At 36.4% G+C, this 19,437-nt stretch overlaps 1 protein-coding gene across 2 annotated transcripts in view; it reads left to right on the forward strand.

The window, feature by feature from the left end:
• LOC145664857 (uncharacterized) overlaps nucleotides 1-19,437 on the forward strand; it is a 49,679-nt gene that overhangs the window by 4,470 nt on the left and 25,772 nt on the right. For both annotated transcript variants that reach the window (XM_081731881.1, XM_081731882.1), the window contains exons 2-4: nucleotides 2,811-2,951; nucleotides 7,615-7,847; nucleotides 10,957-11,047. In XM_081731881.1, the coding sequence (XP_081588007.1) occupies nucleotides 2,811-2,951; nucleotides 7,615-7,847; nucleotides 10,957-11,047 (465 nt within the window). The remainder of the gene's footprint in view (nucleotides 1-2,810; nucleotides 2,952-7,614; nucleotides 7,848-10,956; nucleotides 11,048-19,437) is intronic.

The following is a 19,437-nucleotide window of genomic DNA, read 5'->3' on the forward strand; positions in this document are numbered from 1 at the left end:
TATCGATATTTTTGGACACATTTCTTATTATATTATCAGAATAGTAAAATGATTCAACAGTGTAATGAAATAATGAAATGATTATTCCATAGATCGAGAGCATATCGTGAAGCAGCTCCATATTCCCGATGCGCCGTTAGTCTCTTTTAAAATGTAAGTAGAAGAAGAAAATGACAAAATGAGCGTCTTGTGGGTTTCTTCCATAGTATTTTCTTCTGAATCGAAGCCTCTGTCTCGTTTGGGATTCAAATGGCGGGTCTGCTATCCTGACTAAGAACTTTTTTTTTTTTTTTTTTTTTTTTTTTTTTTTTTTTTAATACTTGGCATGAAGGGACTAAATATATCAGTTGAGTACAAGTAGTGCAAATCAAAGGCGTACACTTGTAGAAAGAAATCGATGAAATATAAATGTCACTGTTAATATTACACAAATTGAAAATAGTTCAGTATCGGTAAATATCCGTGTCTTATTTGCCGATACCGATACTGCCTAAAGTGGCCGATATCACTGATACCAATACCGATATATCGGTACATCCGTGCATTTCGGATCCAGTCTAGATTTTTACTACTTATATCCTCAGTATTGTAAAACTCTGTCCCATATAGGTTGTACGTAGAGCAAGGTAAATAAAATGAGTTTCCGTAATCGACTCCTACTGCCGGCTTTTATTATAAAATTCACTAACCAACAGTATTTACAGAAATACTACAAGTTTATTCTCCTCTAAATTTGTTAGGTTAGGAATTATGTAGTCCTTGACTGTGAGGCCAAGGACAGGATCTCTACAGAGCCCCGTGGCAGGCTAGGCAGAATGGCGAAGGAGTCTCCAATGCTTCGTGGCAAGCAGTGAGGAGGTTAGTATTCAGAGCCCTGTACCAGACTACGCCAGGAAGAAAGGAATAGCCAAGAGTCTCGTGACAGACTAGAGGTTTGGGATTAGGTTACTTGTAATGTCAGTAGGAGAGACAGCAGTGAACTGGTGCAGAACTGCCAGCTGTGTGCCATTATATAGGCGTCCTGGCGCCGCTAGCACTTGCTGCTCCCGTGGCAGGCTAAGCAACTGAGGTAGGATTCCCATCAGAAGCCCGTAGCAGGCTAAGCCAGGAAGAAAGGAATAGCAAAGAGTCTCGTGACAGACTAGAGGTTTGGGATTAGGTTACTTGTAATGTCAGTAGGAGAGACAGCAGTGAACTGGTGCAGAACTGCCAGCTGTGTGCCATTATATAGGCGTCCTGGCGCCGCTAGCACTTGCTGCTCCCGTGGCAGGCTAAGCAACTGAGGTAGGATTCCCATCAGAAGCCCGTAGCAGGCTAAGCCAGGAAGAAAGGAATAGCAAAGAGTCTCGTGACAGACTAGAGGTTTGGGATTAGGTTACTTGTAATGTCAGTAGGAGAGACAGCAGTGAACTGGTGCAGAACTGCCAGCTGTGTGCCATTATATAGGCGTCCTGGCGCCGCTAGCACTTGCTGCTCCCGTGGCAGGCTAAGCAACTGAGGTAGGATTCCCATCAGAAGCCCGTAGCAGGCTAAGCCAGGAAGAAAGGAATAGCAAAGAGTCTCGTGACAGACTAGAGGTTTGGGATTAGGTTACTTGTAATGTCAGTAGGAGAGACAGCAGTGAACTGGTGCAGAACTGCCAGCTGTGTGCCATTATATAGGCGTCCTGGCGCCGCTAGCACTTGCTGCTCCCGTGGCAGGCTAAGCAACTGAGGTAGGATTCCCATCAGAAGCCCGTAGCAGGCTAAGCCAGGAAGAAAGGAATAGCAAAGAGTCTCGTGACAGACTAGAGGTTTGGGATTAGGTTACTTGTAATGTCAGTAGGAGAGACAGCAGTGAACTGGTGCAGAACTGCCAGCTGTGTGCCATTATATAGGCGTCCTGGCGCCGCTAGCACTTGCTGCTCCCGTGGCAGGCTAAGCAACTGAGGTAGGATTCCCATCAGAAGCCCGTAGCAGGCTAAGCCAGGAAGAAAGGAATAGCAAAGAGTCTCGTGACAGACTAGAGGTTTGGGATTAGGTTACTTGTAATGTCAGTAGGAGAGACAGCAGTGAACTGGTGCAGAACTGCCAGCTGTGTGCCATTATATAGGCGTCCTGGCGCCGCTAGCACTTGCTGCTCCCGTGGCAGGCTAAGCAACTGAGGTAGGATTCCCATCAGAAGCCCGTAGCAGGCTAAGCCAGGAAGAAAGGAATAGCAAAGAGTCTCGTGACAGACTAGAGGTTTGGGATTAGGTTACTTGTAATGTCAGTAGGAGAGACAGCAGTGAACTGGTGCAGAACTGCCAGCTGTGTGCCATTATATAGGCGTCCTGGCGCCGCTAGCACTTGCTGCTCCCGTGGCAGGCTAAGCAACTGAGGTAGGATTCCCATCAGAAGCCCGTAGCAGGCTAAGCCAGGAAGAAAGGAATAGCAAAGAGTCTCGTGACAGACTAGAGGTTTGGGGTTAGGTTACTTGTAATGTCAGTAGGAGAGACAGCAGTGAACTGGTGCAGAACTGCCAGCTGCGTGCCATTATATAGGCGTCCTGGCGCCAGTAGCACTTGCTGCTCCGATGTCATCGTGTGCTTCGTAGAAGAAGCCAGAGATCCGTCGTCTGCTGGTTGTAGTAAACTCAGGTGGTGCTTATTATCCTGACGTAAAACCATGCTGTGGTGTTTGTAAACACAAGCGTAAAGTATTGTTTGTATACAATTCCACGTGGAATATTACAATATTATTCTTCCTACGTGCTAAAATATATGCAACTAAAATGAATGTATTTAATAACTCTTCGAGTAAAAGTTCACTTCTGTTGTCTTTCTTTTTCAGGTTGCCAAAGATGATACATTTTCCACAAAAGTGTGTCTCTTGTGTTTACAGAATATTTTCTCAATTAAGTATTTGCAACAATTTTATGCGTTGTGCAATGCCACACTTGAAAACAAATTGTCTTCGCATGATAGGAGCAAGGTAAGGACTATTAATATCGTAGTTTTTTTTTTGTTTTAAATTAATATTTAACTTTAATATTCAGAAGTACTGGTTTGAAATTATTCGATGTCGTATCCATTGTTCTAACGATTTTTGAAAGGGTTGTATCATTACAAGTTGACGAGACGAATCATTCAGCATTCATGAATATGGAAATGTTGTGTAGTAGTAGTTGCTATCAATAACGTTGCAACTTCAAATTTGATTTCTTGAGATATAGATGTTAAGAATTTGTTAGTAGAAGATTTCGAATTTCAAGGATTTTTTTTTTTTTTTTTTTTTTTCTGGAAAGTGAAGTTCGCGGTAGATTATTCCTTTATATAGAGATATTTTTCAAAGTACCAAATACAGCAATCTCCCCATTATTCGTACTTATCACCAGACAAAGTTACACAAATAAATGAAAAACACGAATAATCGGAAATGTTTATTATTTGTCATAATTAGGGTTTCGGATTTTTGTGTGCTAAAAATGAAAAAAATATTTGCTAAAAATTAAAAAACATATTTAACAAAAAATAACAAGGAAAAGTATGGGAAAACACCCAACATAAGAAAAATGTATACTGGTATTCAGCAATAGCTCCTATTCATCGAATGTCGAAATTCCATGGGCATTGAAATGAATAACTAACGTTTCTAAATTGTCCATCATAAAACCATGCCTATTGTCACGGAATAATGTCTTATATTGAGGAATCAAACGTTCTATATTACACGATGTTAACCTTGCGTATTTGAAAAACGGCATATCACGAATATTCACACCAACTTGACTGTGTTTGGGTCTTCTAATACTTCAGATATTTTCCATAGGGTTTTATAACCAATGTTTTTCTCAACCAAATCCTTATTATTATTTTTTTTTCTTTCTTACGACTTCAACTTTCGAAGCAGAAAGAACATTCAGCTTTCTTTCAACGCACTGTACTTCTTTAACCGAAGTTCTCAATAAATCTCTGGTAGTTTCTAGCTTCTTTATAGAGTGAGTCAAGAAACGGAAATTGACAGATATAAAAGCCAAGTCACATTTCAAGCCACTGTCACTAAATTTTGAACAATTTCAATGAAGAAGCATCGTCATGGTTTAGAGTAGTTGCTACAGATACAAATGCTTCAAAATTCTCGGCATTAAGCCGGGTATCCCACCGCGTGATTACAGGTGTTAAAGTAAGTGAAAGATCTGGATTTGTTTCTTTGGAAAGTTAAATTCTAGTTAGCGATTCTATGATTTTTTTTTTTTTTTTCCCCATTTGATGCTAACTTGTTAGGATAAAGGGTTCGGATTTTTTCATACAATCGATGTAGGGCATATACGACAGATGCCATGTGAATCATATTAGGGTAGCATACAGAGAGACCTTCACCAACTTTCCTCATATAAGGAGTATCGTCAGTCGAAAAAAGTAAAATACTGTCATATTTCACCATTCGGCCACAAAGTGTGCAAAGATTCATTGAACAGCCTGGTAACTGTCATTTGATTTGTAACTGAAAGTTCTTTAGAGGCTAGCAAGAAATGTTTGGAAATTATTTCATCATCTCCCAGTGCACCTACTACATTTTCCACTTTTCTAACACTAATAGAATCACTAGTTTCATCAATCCCCACCATTCTTTTTATTTTATTTTATTTTATTTTTTATTTTTTTTTATTTATTTATTTATTTATTTATTTATTTTTTTTTTTACATACGAACCTAATGCTTGTTACGATGAAGCACGGGACGCAGCACCGATTTGTTTACTGCTTGACAAGTGCACTACCTGGGAACGTTGATCTACATTTACACGTTTCGAACACGACGAAATAAGATTTTACCATCGGTAGTAAAAAAAAAAAAAAATTCAATACGTCGTTTTCTAAACGTTCACGATATTGGATTTCACGTTGGACATCGTTAATTCACAGATCTAAAAATGTGTACTTCAGTCCCACAACTTGGTTCTGTATATAAGGTACTGGCGTCGAATGTCTAAGACTGAAACGCGATAATGTTAGGAAAGAAAGAGACGTTTGTCATCCAAAAGCACCTGGTGAAAGAGAGGAAATTAGGGTGAGATTTTGAAGCCGGACTGGAAGCCTTAGCATCACCACGACTGACAAATCACCTGGTGGTGAAGGCAATGGTAGTATCGCACTGCAACGAAACCCTTCTTGTTCTTTAGTAAAATAAAATATAGTGCTGTGCGTACGATTACTTCCCTTTCATATATGGTTACCCGTCCTCCCCTCTTTGTACTTTAATTCGTTGTGAAATTTAGAATAAAATAACGGAAAATTACTAAAAATAGGTACTTATTACAAAAATATTTATTTACGTAATTTTTCAGAGAATATGTTTTTTTATGTGAAATAAAATTTGTAATTTACACTTGCAGGACTTTAATTGGGATAATAAACTTTGTTTTGGGTTTGTACCTGTTTGGAAAAAAATATGTTTTTACATACAAATCCGGGCCTTAGTCATAATAATGGTTTAACATGAGTAAATTATAAACCTTTGAAGTGTTTATAGTATAGCTGTGTTTCAATTCTTGTGTCAAGAATAATAAAATACCCTGCACGAACGACCAGCAAACCGGGTAATTTGTTTGCGAATGATTAGAAGATCTTGTTTTTTACATGGGTGACCGGAACACGACCGTAGATTTTGTGTACTTTTTGTTTGTTTTTTTCGTCCTTTTTTGTCATGAACATTTTCAATACTTATTCAAGGGTAGTCAAAAGTCTTTGGACACCCTGTTATGTTGAATCCTGAAAGATAAACTTGAGATCTGTTAATGGGAAATAAATTCCACGGGAAATGTGTTGCTAACTATGTTTTGCAGTTCAATCTAAAGAGCCTGTACTGGAAAAGAAGCATATGCAGTTAACAGTGTAAGATACTGTGGTTTGCTTGCGAACTGTTTAAAGACAACAAGTCGCTCCGGACGGCGAGATATATTGTTGAAGACAGGTTTTTTTTTTTTTTTTTTTTTTTTTTTTAAATCAGTGCACTTTGTTTTTCCTTGGTGAAAATTGCTAGTGGAGCGAACATATTCTCTCTAGGGTACAGGAAAAATCAAATTTTCACATCTTTACTACAACAATATAATGTTATAACATACGATATCAGAAGGTAATGCGCACGATCTACAGAGAGTTATAGCGATATTCATATAGTGTTGGGCTTGTTTTCATCCTGCAGAGTTTACACATTCGTCTGTCGTCGTATCCAAAGTTTTTTGCGGGGTTTTCGTTTGCTTACGTCTGATTCTGGTATTAAAGTTTTCCCACGATGTCTCATTTCTGTGTACAATTATTCCACTTCATCCTCACGCTTTAATAATGTATTAATATATATTTCTGGGAGAGAGAGAGTTTGAAACAAAGCTTTCTACACTATTTGGTATACTTTATTTCCAAGACATTGCATTTCACATTTCGTTTGTTAAGATATCCAACACCGCCGGTCTTCCACATTCGGATTTTCTGTAACAACAGGCATCCACTCATCAGTGTGTTAATTCTTACCCTTTTCTTCTTAATCCGAAACTAGCTGCACTTGCGCTCTCTACACAATGCATCATTCACATATGAGCATGAATCTCCTTGTCGTTTCTCACATTTGTACGTATCCTTTTACAGACACAAGTCAAAGACGTCTTGATAAAAATCGGTAAGCAGTACCATAAAGGGGAGATTTCGATTATTTTTTCAATATCTCACACGGTTTGCAAGATTGAATCTACTTCCAATTGGAGTTTCTGATTCATGTATGATCAGTGTTTTCTTTCTTCTTGCATGCAGTATGTAATAAACGAATACATTACATACACAATTAATTATAATGTCAGTGATATATGATGTTCATTGCGCAAAACACTGCAAACAGTAAAGATTCATCTTAGACTGGAGAAATCTCTACCCTTCGTTTTTCATTATCATTTGGCCAGGAAACAAACGCCTGAGAGATATAAAACCCCTGTAATACAAATATGTGATGTTGGAATATATAACCTGTAGGATATGATGCTTTACATTTTTTAAATTTCAACACTTCCAGTGTACTCTTAAAAATGTAATGAAGAAATAATGGCCATGTTTTTTTTAAATATTCAATTAGAACTAGACAATCTTGAGAACATTTTTGAATCGATCAGCGAAAACGGCACGTTTCTATCGCTCGTGGTTTTCGAGATCTCACTGTCGAAAGGATTGGAGACAAGCATGAAAACTTTTCTTGACCACAAATATATAAAGCCAAACATTTTAATATATAGATTCTTAGTTCATTTTCTGTTATTCTTCCTCCAACTCGTCGAATCTTATATATACAGCCACAATACAATCAATATTAAAGAGCGTTTTATAATTTTTCAGTTCATTTTCTGTTATTCTTCCTCCAACTCGTCGAATCTTATATATACAGCCACAATACAATCAACATTAAAGAGCGTTTTATAATTTTTCAGTTCATTTTCTGTTATTCTTCCTCCAACTCGTCGAATCTTATATATACAGCCACAATACAATCAACATTAAAGAGCGTTTTATAATTTTTCTTTACTTTTTTTTTCTTTCTTTTTTCTTTTTCTTTTTTTTTTTTTTAACATCTATGTAAGTAAGGTAGTTAACTAATATTCTGTTTTTATATAGTTTCAGGACACTTTTTGTAAAGAGGACAAAGATGGCCTTTTAAAGTTTGAGTCTGATTGCAAAATGGATGAGTTCGATGAACATGCAATCAAAATAATAGACGTCCGAACTTGCGAGGCGTGGGAGCCCTCTTCTGAGGAAACTTCTGAGCTTAAAAAGGATGAGGAGGACAGAAATGATTCTGGCATTTATGAAATGCCAGAAGACCACGATGTGAATCATAATTCTATTCGGTAAGTTACTGCTAACGAATCAGGTACGATTACTAAATTTTCCAATTTATATCTCTTTGTCCTTCTACGAGGATGATTCAGAAAGTAATGCCTTTGAATCAAAGTACGAGGATGATTCAGAAAGTAATGCCTCCAAGATGATAAACTTCATTTGTGTTTAACAGATAGCACCGATATAGGTATCAATGGAAAGTTTGCAATGTAAGCTACAAATGGTGGCATCATTTTTCAACATAGCCCTCATTACGGGTAGCACACTAGCGCCCACGCGAAGCAAGGTTTCTCATGCTGTCGGCAAAGAATTGTGGTGTCTACTGGCGATACCACTGTAAAACTGCTGCTTCTACCTCGACTTAAGGTCTGATAAACACGAACCACTTTTTATTATTATTATTATTCCTAGGCACTAACTGTAGGTACAAGGTAATTATATGATCTCACTGTTTGTCAGGTCTTCGAAGTCTAAGTTTAAACCTTGTTGTTTAGTTCTACTGTAATATGATTCAAATAGTATTCTTTCTAGTTACAAAGATGTTTTATAAGGAAGTTTGACATTCTTTATGTGTGCATGCATATGTATGTGTGTGTGTGTGTGTGTGTGTGTGTGTTATTTGTGAATTTTTCAGTTTTGAGCCCTTCATTCGGTAGAGCATCAAAAACTATCTGAGAAAGTGATAGAATTTTTCAGTTTTGAGCCCTTCATTCGGTAGAGCATCAAAAACTATCTGAGAAAGTGATAGAATTTTTCAGTTTTGAGCCCTTCATTCGGTAGAGCATCAAAAACTATCTGAGAAAGTGATAGAATTTTTCAGTTTTGAGCCCTTCATTCGGTAGAGCATCAAAAACTATCTGAGAAAGTGATAGAATTTTTCAGTTTTGAGCCCTTCATTCGGTAGAGCATCAAAAACTATCTGAGAAAGTGATAGAATTTTTCAGTTTTGAGCCCTTCATTCGGTAGAGCATCAAAAACTATCTGAGAAAGTGATAGAATTTTTCAGTTTTGAGCCCTTCATTCGGTAGAGCATCAAAAACTATCTGAGAAAGTGATAGAATTTTTCAGTTTTGAGCCCTTCATTCGGTAGAGCATCAAAAACTATCTGAGAAAGTGATAGAATTTTTCAGTTTTGAGCCCTTCATTCGGTGGAGCATCAAAAACTATCTGAGAAAGTGATAGAATTTTTCAGTTTTGAGCCCTTCATTCGGTAGAGCATCAAAAACTATCTGAGAAAGTGATAGAATTTTTCGCGTCACTGTTACCGTTCCCGAGATATTGGCCGAGAAAGCTCTGATTTCGGGAGATTTAAGAAGCGATATCTCGGAAACCAGAAGTCATAGAGAAATTATATTTGTGTTGGTCAGTACTTAAGAGGATTGTGAACATTTTGGTACCAAATAGTAACCGGTGGCTACTGGCCAACTGGCGACCGTTCCGAAGAAATTAGGCAAAAATGTTCGGATTTCGGGAGAATTAAGGAGCCATATCTCGGGAACCGTAAGTCATAGAGAGATTATATTTTGCGAATTTTCAATGTCGTACACATGGTGGGAGTATGCATTCATCACCTAGGCATGACTGACCCAATTGGACATTTTCCGTTCTCTTGGATCCCTCAAGGAGGTACTATCTAGACGAAGTCCGCAGTATCGTAGGACCCAGATCTCCGAGCTTAACTTCTGGTAAATTCTCTGCCCCACTTCCTAGCGAAGTCATCCTATCTTATCCTCTTGGCTAACTTGACATTGTTTAATACCAGTTAGTAATTCAATAATTATTGCGTCACTAGTTATTGACTCAATTATTGTGTCATTACTTATTGATGCAATAATTATTGAATCAATAACTAATGACGCAATAATTATTGAGTCAATAACTAATGACGCAATAACTGTTGAATCAATAATTATTGAGTCAATAACTAATGACGCAATAATTATTGAATCAATAAATAATGACACAATAATTATTGAGTCAATAACTAATGACGCAATAATTATTGAATCAATAACTAATGACAGTAATTATTGAGTCAATAACTATTGAATCAATAACTAATGACGCAATAATTATTGAATCAATAACTAATGACACAATATTTATTGAGTCAATAACTAATGACACAATAATTATTGACTCAATAATTAATGACGTAATAACTATTGAATCAATAACTAATGACAGAATAATTATTGAATCAATAACTAATGACGCAATAATTATTGAATCAATAACTAATGACAGTAATTATTGAATCAATAACTAATGACACAATAACTATTGAATCAATAACTAATGACACAATAATTATTGAATCAATAACTAATGACACAATATTTATTGAGTCAATAACTAATGACACAATAATTATTGACTCAATAATTAATGACGTAATAACTATTGAATCAATAACTAATGACAGAATAACTATTGAATCAATAACTAATGACGCAATAATTATTGAATCAATAACTAATGACAGTAATTATTGAATCAATAACTAATGACACAATAATTATTGAATCAATAAGTAATGACGCAATAACTATTGAATCAATAACTAATGACGCAATAATTATTGAATCAATAACTAATGACAGAATAATTATTAAGTCAATAACTAATGACGCAATAACTATTGAATCAATAATTATTGAATCAATAACTAATGACACTTGAAAAAAATAACCCTTTTAAGTTCGTTCTGGCAATGTTCTTGGAGCATTCTCAACTGATTAGTTCTAGTTTCGATATTCCTTTTAGTTAGGTTGTTTCTATGTATGTGTTGCTAAGTTGTGAGTTAATGTATGTAGTGGCCACCAACAGTTCAAAGCTATTGCTGTTAGTAGTATTTTCCGTGGGCTGGGGGAAGAAACAGAGAGAGAAGATCAAGTTGACTAAAATGTTTAAAAAAAAAAAAAAAAAAAAAAAAAGTGAAACCGAAACTTTTCATTAGTGTCTAAGACTACAGAATTAGTTACAGATATCATACCAAGAATTTAATAATCCGGTTGGGACTCCCAGGACTCGTGATGGATGAGTATTAGTTTACTAAATGTACCTGTGTATCTGTTTTAAAAGTTAAAATTCTGTTAACTTTTCTTCTATTGTCAGATCATTCGTCAAGGAAAATGAAATCAAAGCTGATGTAAACAATATGGACGCAGAAAGTTGTGAAAACAGTGAGCTGAAGGATGAATGGCTGGTAAGTTTATAAGGGCTTTTTGTTTGCTGGTATATTATATAAATTTATAGTGGCTACTGGAATCTTTGACTCTTGATGACGTTTTACGAGTGTTGAAATTACGAGGGGCATGCTGAAAGTCGTGAGTCGTTTCTACAACCGTATATCTTTATTTGTAAGTGAAAGAAATATATCATCTCAATCTACAGACCTTTCTTTCTTTTTCTCCAAACTGGCAGGCAGCGATGTTTTGTTTTTACAGCGTGCTGTGATTGAATTCTTTGTTAAAGAGGACCAATCTGCTTCTGAAATTCACCGCAGACTGCAGCGTGCCTATAGAGATGTGTGCATGGGTGCCAGCAGTGTTAGGAGGTGGGTGAAATATTTTAAGAATGGAAACACGAGTATCGAAGATGAACCTCGCAGCAGGCGCCCTCAAACTGCTTCCGCGAAACGCAACGAATTTAGGGTTGATGAGCTGATTAGGGGAGATAGGCATATCACTGTGAATGAAATCACTGCAAAACTTGGTGTTGGACATAGTGCGGTGCAAGAAATGATTCACAGCACACGTTATCGGCATGTTTGTGCTCATTGGGCCCCACGTTTATTAACGGAGGATCACGAACGTCAGAGACTAACCATTGCCCAAACCCTTCTTCAGAAATTTCGACATGAAGGTAATGACTTTTTGACGAGTATTATGACTGGAAATGAAAAGCTGGTTCCATCATTATGAACCTGAAACAAAATGTCAGAATATGAAATGCCATCACTTGAATTCGCCACTGAAGAAGAAACCGAAGACAGTGCAATCAGTAGGGAAAGTTATGGGGAGCGTCTTCTGCTGGGATGCACAGTGTTGCATTCTGGTTGACTTTCTTGAGCCTGGACAATGCGCGTTCACATACTGCACGTGCCACTATGGAGCAGATCAGGAGATTTGAGTGGAAAATACTTCCACATCCTCCCTACAGCCCCGACATGGCACCTTCCGACTACCATATTTTCGGTTTTGTGAAGAAACAGATGCGAGGCCATCGCTACGAGACACTGGAGGATATTTGGCAAGTAGTGCGTCAGTGTCTACGGGCAGCTGGAACGGAATTCTATCGCAAGGATATTTTCAAACTTGCAGAACGATGGGGAAAATGTGTGAGGGGAAAAAAAATTGAGACTATATGGAAAAGTGAAAGAAAGATCTGTAGATTGAGATGATATATTTGGTTTCACTTACAAATAAAGATTACGTTTGTGAAAAAATGTTGCTCACGACTTTCAGTATGCCCTCATTTTATAAGACTTAGTTGTATATCATTTGTCCCAGACAAAAAATGCAGATGGTTTACAGGCGCCTGTGAAATATGCATAAACAGGCGTATTTTTACAGGCGCCTGTACATGCGCCTGAAAATGGAACATTTTTAAACGCATAAGACAGGTATCGATTTTTTTCACGATCATTGCATGTTCATTTCACGGAAACAGGTAGGTGTCATCTTGATAGGGTTGCAACCTTGCAACGTGAAAAATGCGTGTAAACAACATGTAGAGAGTGGAAAGACATGTACGTAACCGGCATATTCCATGTAGTTGACATATAAGTTACCTCATGAGGATTTGACAACTGCTGTTCATTTGGTAAAAATGTAATTGACGTGTTAAATACATGTGAAATAAAGGTGTTAGCGAATTAGTGGACGTGCTAGCGGAATATACATATAAAGTAAATCGCATTAAGTACTATACATGTCTCAGGACCTTGCATATGTGCATGACAAACTGGAGACTTGGTGCCTGAATATTACATGTTTCCTACACTTGTAACATTAATGATTCACTCCAATCAACCTTGTTAATTGCATGCACCTGTCTAACCCATTTATTGGCAATCATGATCATTGTATTTTCCGTTTACCTGCACATTGCCTGTACATTGCATATAGGTGGATTCGCACTTCGCATGTGCACGGAGATATTACAGACAATGTATTCAGTTGTAATCCGATGTATTATACATGTGTCAGGACCTTGCATAGCGAATGTCGAATTGGAGACTTGTGCCTGAATATTGCATGTCTCCTGTGTCTATAACGTGAATGTTTAGCTCCAATCCACCTTGTTCACCACACGTATCTGTTTAATCCATTTATTGGCAATCATGATCATTGCATGTTCCCATTCACCTGTACATTGCCTATACACTGCACGTAGGGAAGTTACACACTTCACATGTACACAAAAATGATAAATGTAAAATAACATATTCTACATCATGTATTTTCCATTTTATACGCTAATACATGGTATTTACATGTAATGCGAATGTCACACATGTATATTACATGTTGATAAACAGGCACCTTCCTTGTACTTTTCATTCTTACTGTATTGCGAATGTTATCAACAATCTATTCAAAGTACTTTACATGCACATATTCCCTCCATTTACTTGCATGTAAGTGACGACGTGTACATTGCATGTTCTCATTTTAATGTACAGGCTCTGTACAACGCATGTTTCCGTGCAAAATTTCCAACAGAAGTTGAATACTTTTTCTACATACATATCACCTGAAGACAATGTGCCTGTAATATTTTCTTTACATGTGTTTTCGCCGAAACATGCTCCTGCATAATGCCTGTCAAAATCTGACAGGCTTCTACAGGCAGTCTCATGTACAAAACATTGTATGTTTCCTCAAAAATGTTCATAGTAATAGTTATAAATAAGGGTTGAATAAATTGTTGAAGCACTAAGATGCAAGAGCGCCTCCAAATTTGGTGAAGTTTTCGGTAAAGAGAGCTGAAGATTTTACTTTTTTTTTCTTTCTGTTTTGTTTTGTTTTGTTTCTTTTCTTTATAAAGTCAAGATAAAATAAAACACACACCTTTTGTTTTAGGCCACGCTTATACTCCCTATCTCTTCTGAGAACTTGTAAGAGACTTAACGTGGGAAACTGATGGAGAGACACAGGCATAAGACTAACTAGAATCTCGGTACGCCCACGTCAACTATAACTAGTGATGCTGTACATTATACAAGGATTTTTTTTTTTTTAAATACAGTTTTTCATCACTTTATCCTTTACGAATTGTACTGTGTTTCGTAGCAATCAGAGATTTCTCCATCTGTTTTTTTTTTTTTTTTTTTTTTTTTTTTTTTTTTTTTTTTTTTTTTTTTTTTTTTAAGGTTTTAGCAGAACATAATTTCTTTGATCAGAGGAAAATTAATTCACTCTCTCATTGGTTTCAACCTCAAGCAATAGAATTGTGGTAGAGATTCATAGAACAAACAAACCATATTCCTTCAAAATCGAATTATTTTTATGAAAGCTATACTGGGACATATTTTCCAAATCACGGGAGGTTGTTAACACATTAGGTGCCAAGAGTAAATTTTGTTGTTCACCGGTAGAGTGCCAAACGTACTTAGTTATATTATTCTTGTTTTGATCATTTTTAAAAAAATATAATGTTAATGTTGAAACATAATCTAAGGTAAAGTATTAAATCCGCGCGCATGAAAGTTGGGGGTCCGCTCGGACCTACGTGTGTGTTTTTGTTTATGGGCAAGGGATAAATTACAGTTGAATCGGCAACTCTGATAGTCGTTTGTTTATTATTACATGTACAAGCTAGCTATGTATGAAAAGTGGAGATGAATTACTCTTGCTTTAAGTGCTAATAAATATCTTTGTGCAACGAAAATCGATAAAATACGCACAATACTTGATCTCATTAGTAGTAACAGTATAGTGATCTAGACCTTATTGAAAATTCACCAGATGACAAGAACCTCACAACACTTGCATTTTGTCAAAATAAAGTAAAATAAATAATGAATCCATTGCTAAATTTTTAACATGTCATTTTAACATGTATGCTACTTACCAGCACTTTACAAACGACAATTCGACGAATTACAAATTGTGGGTCCTATTGGACCCACGAGGGCAGTTTTTAGACCACTTCAGTGAATCCGATCGGACCTACATGGCAGCTAACGTGTTATATTCACCTGTTTATCCTTGTGTTTTTAAAATCCAAACATAAGGGATGACTGGAATGCTTCAGAAACATATATCCAAAACGTTTACCAAAACCTTTAAAAAAAAAAAAAAAAAAAATCTTAACGTTAATCCACCTCTTTATTCCTCATTAATATTTACTGCATCCGGAGGGCATCATTGGAAAGCCTTAAGAGTCTGACATCCTAAAAATAGTACAAAATTTACCATTCTTCTTTTGTTTGTTTCTCATAAGTGAAAGGAGATAATGAAATGCTACTTACCACAATCATAGATAATGTTATTCTACAACAGAAAATATGAACCTGAAGAATCTTCAGTGGTACCATCCATAGAAATTACACTGTTGCCAGAATAACATTTCCTCTAAAATCTTAAGTTAAGGCAGCCATTACAGGAACGAACTCAACTGCATTTGATTACTTATCATGTTGTGTTGGAATCTTGTGAACTACTTTTAAATAATAGTTGTATTTAGTTTGTAATAAACAAAATAGTTTTAACATACAGTTATTAAAATTAAATAATACTGTTATTTAAAAAAAAAAAAGTAGTTCATGGGATACCAAAACAACATGATACGTAACCAAATGCAGTTGAGTTCGTTCCTCTAGTCGCTGCCTTAACTTAGATTTTGGGGGAGATATTATTCTGACAACATTGTAATTTTTATGGATGGCAACACTGAAAATTCTTCAAGTTCATATTTCCTGATGTAGAATAACATTATCTATGATTGTGGTAAGTTGCATTTCATTATCTCCTTTCACTTGTGAAAAACAAGCAAAAGAAAAATGGTAAATTTTGTATTATTTTTAGGATGTGAGGCTCTTAAATAAAGGATATGCTATATTCTACAAAATCAAATATACCTTATTTTTATGAAAATTGTCATGGAACTTTTTAATGTGGGGATTCACTTTATATTCTTGACAGACTTAGTAGGGTAATAGAGAAGCTCAAAAGGAAGTATACGCCATATTGCAATGAAATCGAATCCTTATTATGAAAGTTAACCAAGAAATTATTTTGTTTATTTAAATAACGAAACTTCGAAGAGCTTACTTCCTTTTACCAGCTTATTCTTGGTTGATTTCACCCGCAACCCTTGGGGATCATTGCGGTGTCCTTAAGGGTCTTCACTACAGCGAAATTAAACTACCACTAATTTTAGTTTTTTAGTTTTTTTTTTTTTTTTTATATCTTCAAAACATATCAAAATATTCAAAAAGCAGAAACGTAGTGAACTAGACAATACGATTTTGCATATGATACCGTTATCACAACTCATCTATCTGCTTTTGATTTACAGCTGTAGATAGATTTAGCTTAAAATATATAAAACGATAATCATGCCTGTTGTTCTGTATGGTTGCGAAACATGGTCGCTTACTCTGAGGGAAGAACATAGACTGAAAGTATTTGAGAACAGGATCCTGAGAAGAATATTCGGACCCAAGAGGAACGAGAATGGGGAATGGCGGAAGCTTCATAACGAGGAACTACATAGTTTATACGGTTTACCCAACATTGTTAGGGTCGTCAAGTCTAGGAGGCTTAGGTGGGCAGGTCATGTAGCTAGAATGGAAGAAAGTAGAAACGCTTTCAAAGTCTTGACTGGTAGACCCATAGGAAAACGACCATTAGGAAGACCTAGGCGCAGATGGGAGGATAATATTAAGATGGATCTCGCAGAGATAGGAATACAAAGTAGAAACTGGATCCAATTAGCTAAGGATAGAAGTCAGTGGAGAACTTTTGTGAACGCGGCACTGAACCTCCGGGTTCCATAGGCCATAGAGTTAGTTAGTTAGTTAGTTAGTTAGTTAGTTAGTTAGATAGATTTAGCATTTTTTTTGCGGATTCTGTAAATAGCGGCATACCAAAAGCACATAGGCGAATTGTGGTAAAGGTATTAAATTGAAAATCGTATTGTCTAGTTCACTACGTTTCTGCTTTTCGAATATTTTTTATTTGTTTTGAAGATATTACAGAAAGACTCTAAAATTAGCGGTAGTTTAATTTCGCTGTAGTGAAGACGCTTAAGAAAGTATACACTATGCTTTGTTGTCGAAATCGAATAATTTTACGTATTTATACCCACGAAATTGTTCTCTATGTGTATATTAAAACTTGAGATGGGGTGGATTATGTTCCTCTTCGATCAGAAAGTCCAGAATCAAAAATTTTCTTTTACGCCTTATACTTGGAGAACTACATATAGTGTGGCCAAATCCAAACTATCAGTTAACTCAGTGTGATGTGTTTATTTCGTAGACGCATGTTTTGGACCATTTCTAAAGTTCTTGGCCGTTCTAAAAGACGACGCGCGTATATACACACGCTCATGCAAGCATAACCACGAAACAGATAAGAAAAATAAACTAGAAAAATGCAGTAAACTCCACACGCACAAGCGTATGTGTATTGTAACTTACTGAAAGACAATAACTGAAGTTCTCCCCCGGGTTGTTGGCGCGATCAACCGAATGTCGAAGCCCCTAAAACACAATGCTAGGCTGCATTTAAAATGCGCGCGCTCTGTTCATTGCGTGACATCATCACTTGACCAGAATGTATTGCTGACCTGGGACCAATTTACGTAGGCTGGCAACTATGTTTAAACTTCCAACCTTCTTTCTCTCGCTCCCAGAGGATAAAACGAACACGTGTTGTCCGTACATACACATACCCATTTTTCGTAATGGACTCTTCTACTTCTGTCATGCGCAGAAGTGTCGAGGGACCTAATGTCCGAGGGTAAACAGTAAAGTGTCATTAAAACTGAATAAGTTGTACGAGAGTCATCGTGGAATAGACGATTGGTGGGCAGACAGACGAATAGACATACAAATGGCGCTGAGTGAAATGAAGAAGCTTGCTCAGCTATATTTAGTTTCAGTTGTTAAGCTCATTTCTGTAAGTTTTATTAGTGGAAGAAAAATGTAGAACAATTTTTCTTTTGTTTCTTTCATATTTTTGTTTCCTTCAGTAGAGTCCCGATTATCCGAGCTAATGTGGACCGGATCTAACTCGGATAAGCAAAAACTCGGTTAATACGGAAGGATACAAAGAAAATTTTAAACAGCATTTATTATTGTTGTTTACTGATTATTTCTCTTTATTGGATTTTTTTACTACTGTATTTATTATTTTTATTGGATATACAGTACAGCACATATAATTATGCGCGCACACATAAAAAAATCAGTCATAATATAGTAAATAAAATGCAGTTTGATATTGATAAGTATATAAGTATATGAAACATAATACAAAACACAACATAAATAAGGTACTGTGTAGTATACACATATATTTTTTAAAAAAATCGTTCAGTGTCTTCTGCTTTATTAAGCTGGCTCGTTTTTGGCCACTATATTACACAGACGTAGCGACATCATATTGTCAGTGGTGCCATGTCGTTTTGCTGCTCGAAGTAGAACAGCACCTTCTCAAACTGAAACTCAAGACGTGCAACAGTTCAAGTTCACTCCCTTAATTGTGGCAATGTCGGGCAGAGTCGCTATCTTTACACTACCTATATGTTTGCTTTGTTGTTGAAGTAAAGGCTTGCAGTCTGCTCATCGTTGTAACCGGATTTGATTTAAATTTTTTGTTTGTTTGGATTAAGCTCGGATAACACGGAACCTCGTTTAATCGAAATTCGGAGAATTGGGACTCGACTGGATACTAGCTGAACCTGCGCACTCTACTCAGCGCATCATTCATGTATGAGCATGAATTTCCTTGTCATTCCTCACAGCATCTGTACATGTCCCTTTCCAGACACAAGTAAAAGACGTCTTCATAAAAAGCGGCAAGAGATATCGTAAAGGGGAGATTTTTTCGATTACTTTTGCAATATCTCGCAGCGTTTACAAAATTTGAGCCTACTTCCGATTCGAGTTTTTAATTCATGTATGATCAGTGTGTTCTTTCTTCTTGCATGCAGTATGTAATAAGCAAATACATTACATATACAATTATAATGTCAGTGATATATGGTGTTCATTGAGCAAAACACTCCAAACAATCTTCTTAAACTGAAGAAATGGTTATCCTTCGTTTTTCATTGTCATTTGGCCATGAAACAAACGCCTGAGAGATATGTAACCCCTATATACAATTATATGGCGTTGGAATGTATAATGCGTAGGATATGGTGCTTTTTTTTAATTTCAACACTTCCAGTGTATCCGTAAAAATGTAATAAAGAAATAATGGCCATGTTTTTAAAATATTCAATTAAAACTGTACAATTTACGCAAAATTTGCAATCGATCAGTGAAAATGTCATCTTTCTAGAGCCTATAGTTTTCGAGATCTCATTGTCGAAAGGATTGGCCACAAACATATAAACGCCAACAAACGTATAGTT

Source organism: Thermobia domestica, chromosome 11 (assembly GCF_964235325.1).
Source record: "Thermobia domestica chromosome 11, izTheDome1.hap1.1, whole genome shotgun sequence".
NCBI lineage: Eukaryota > Metazoa > Arthropoda > Insecta > Zygentoma > Lepismatidae > Thermobia > Thermobia domestica.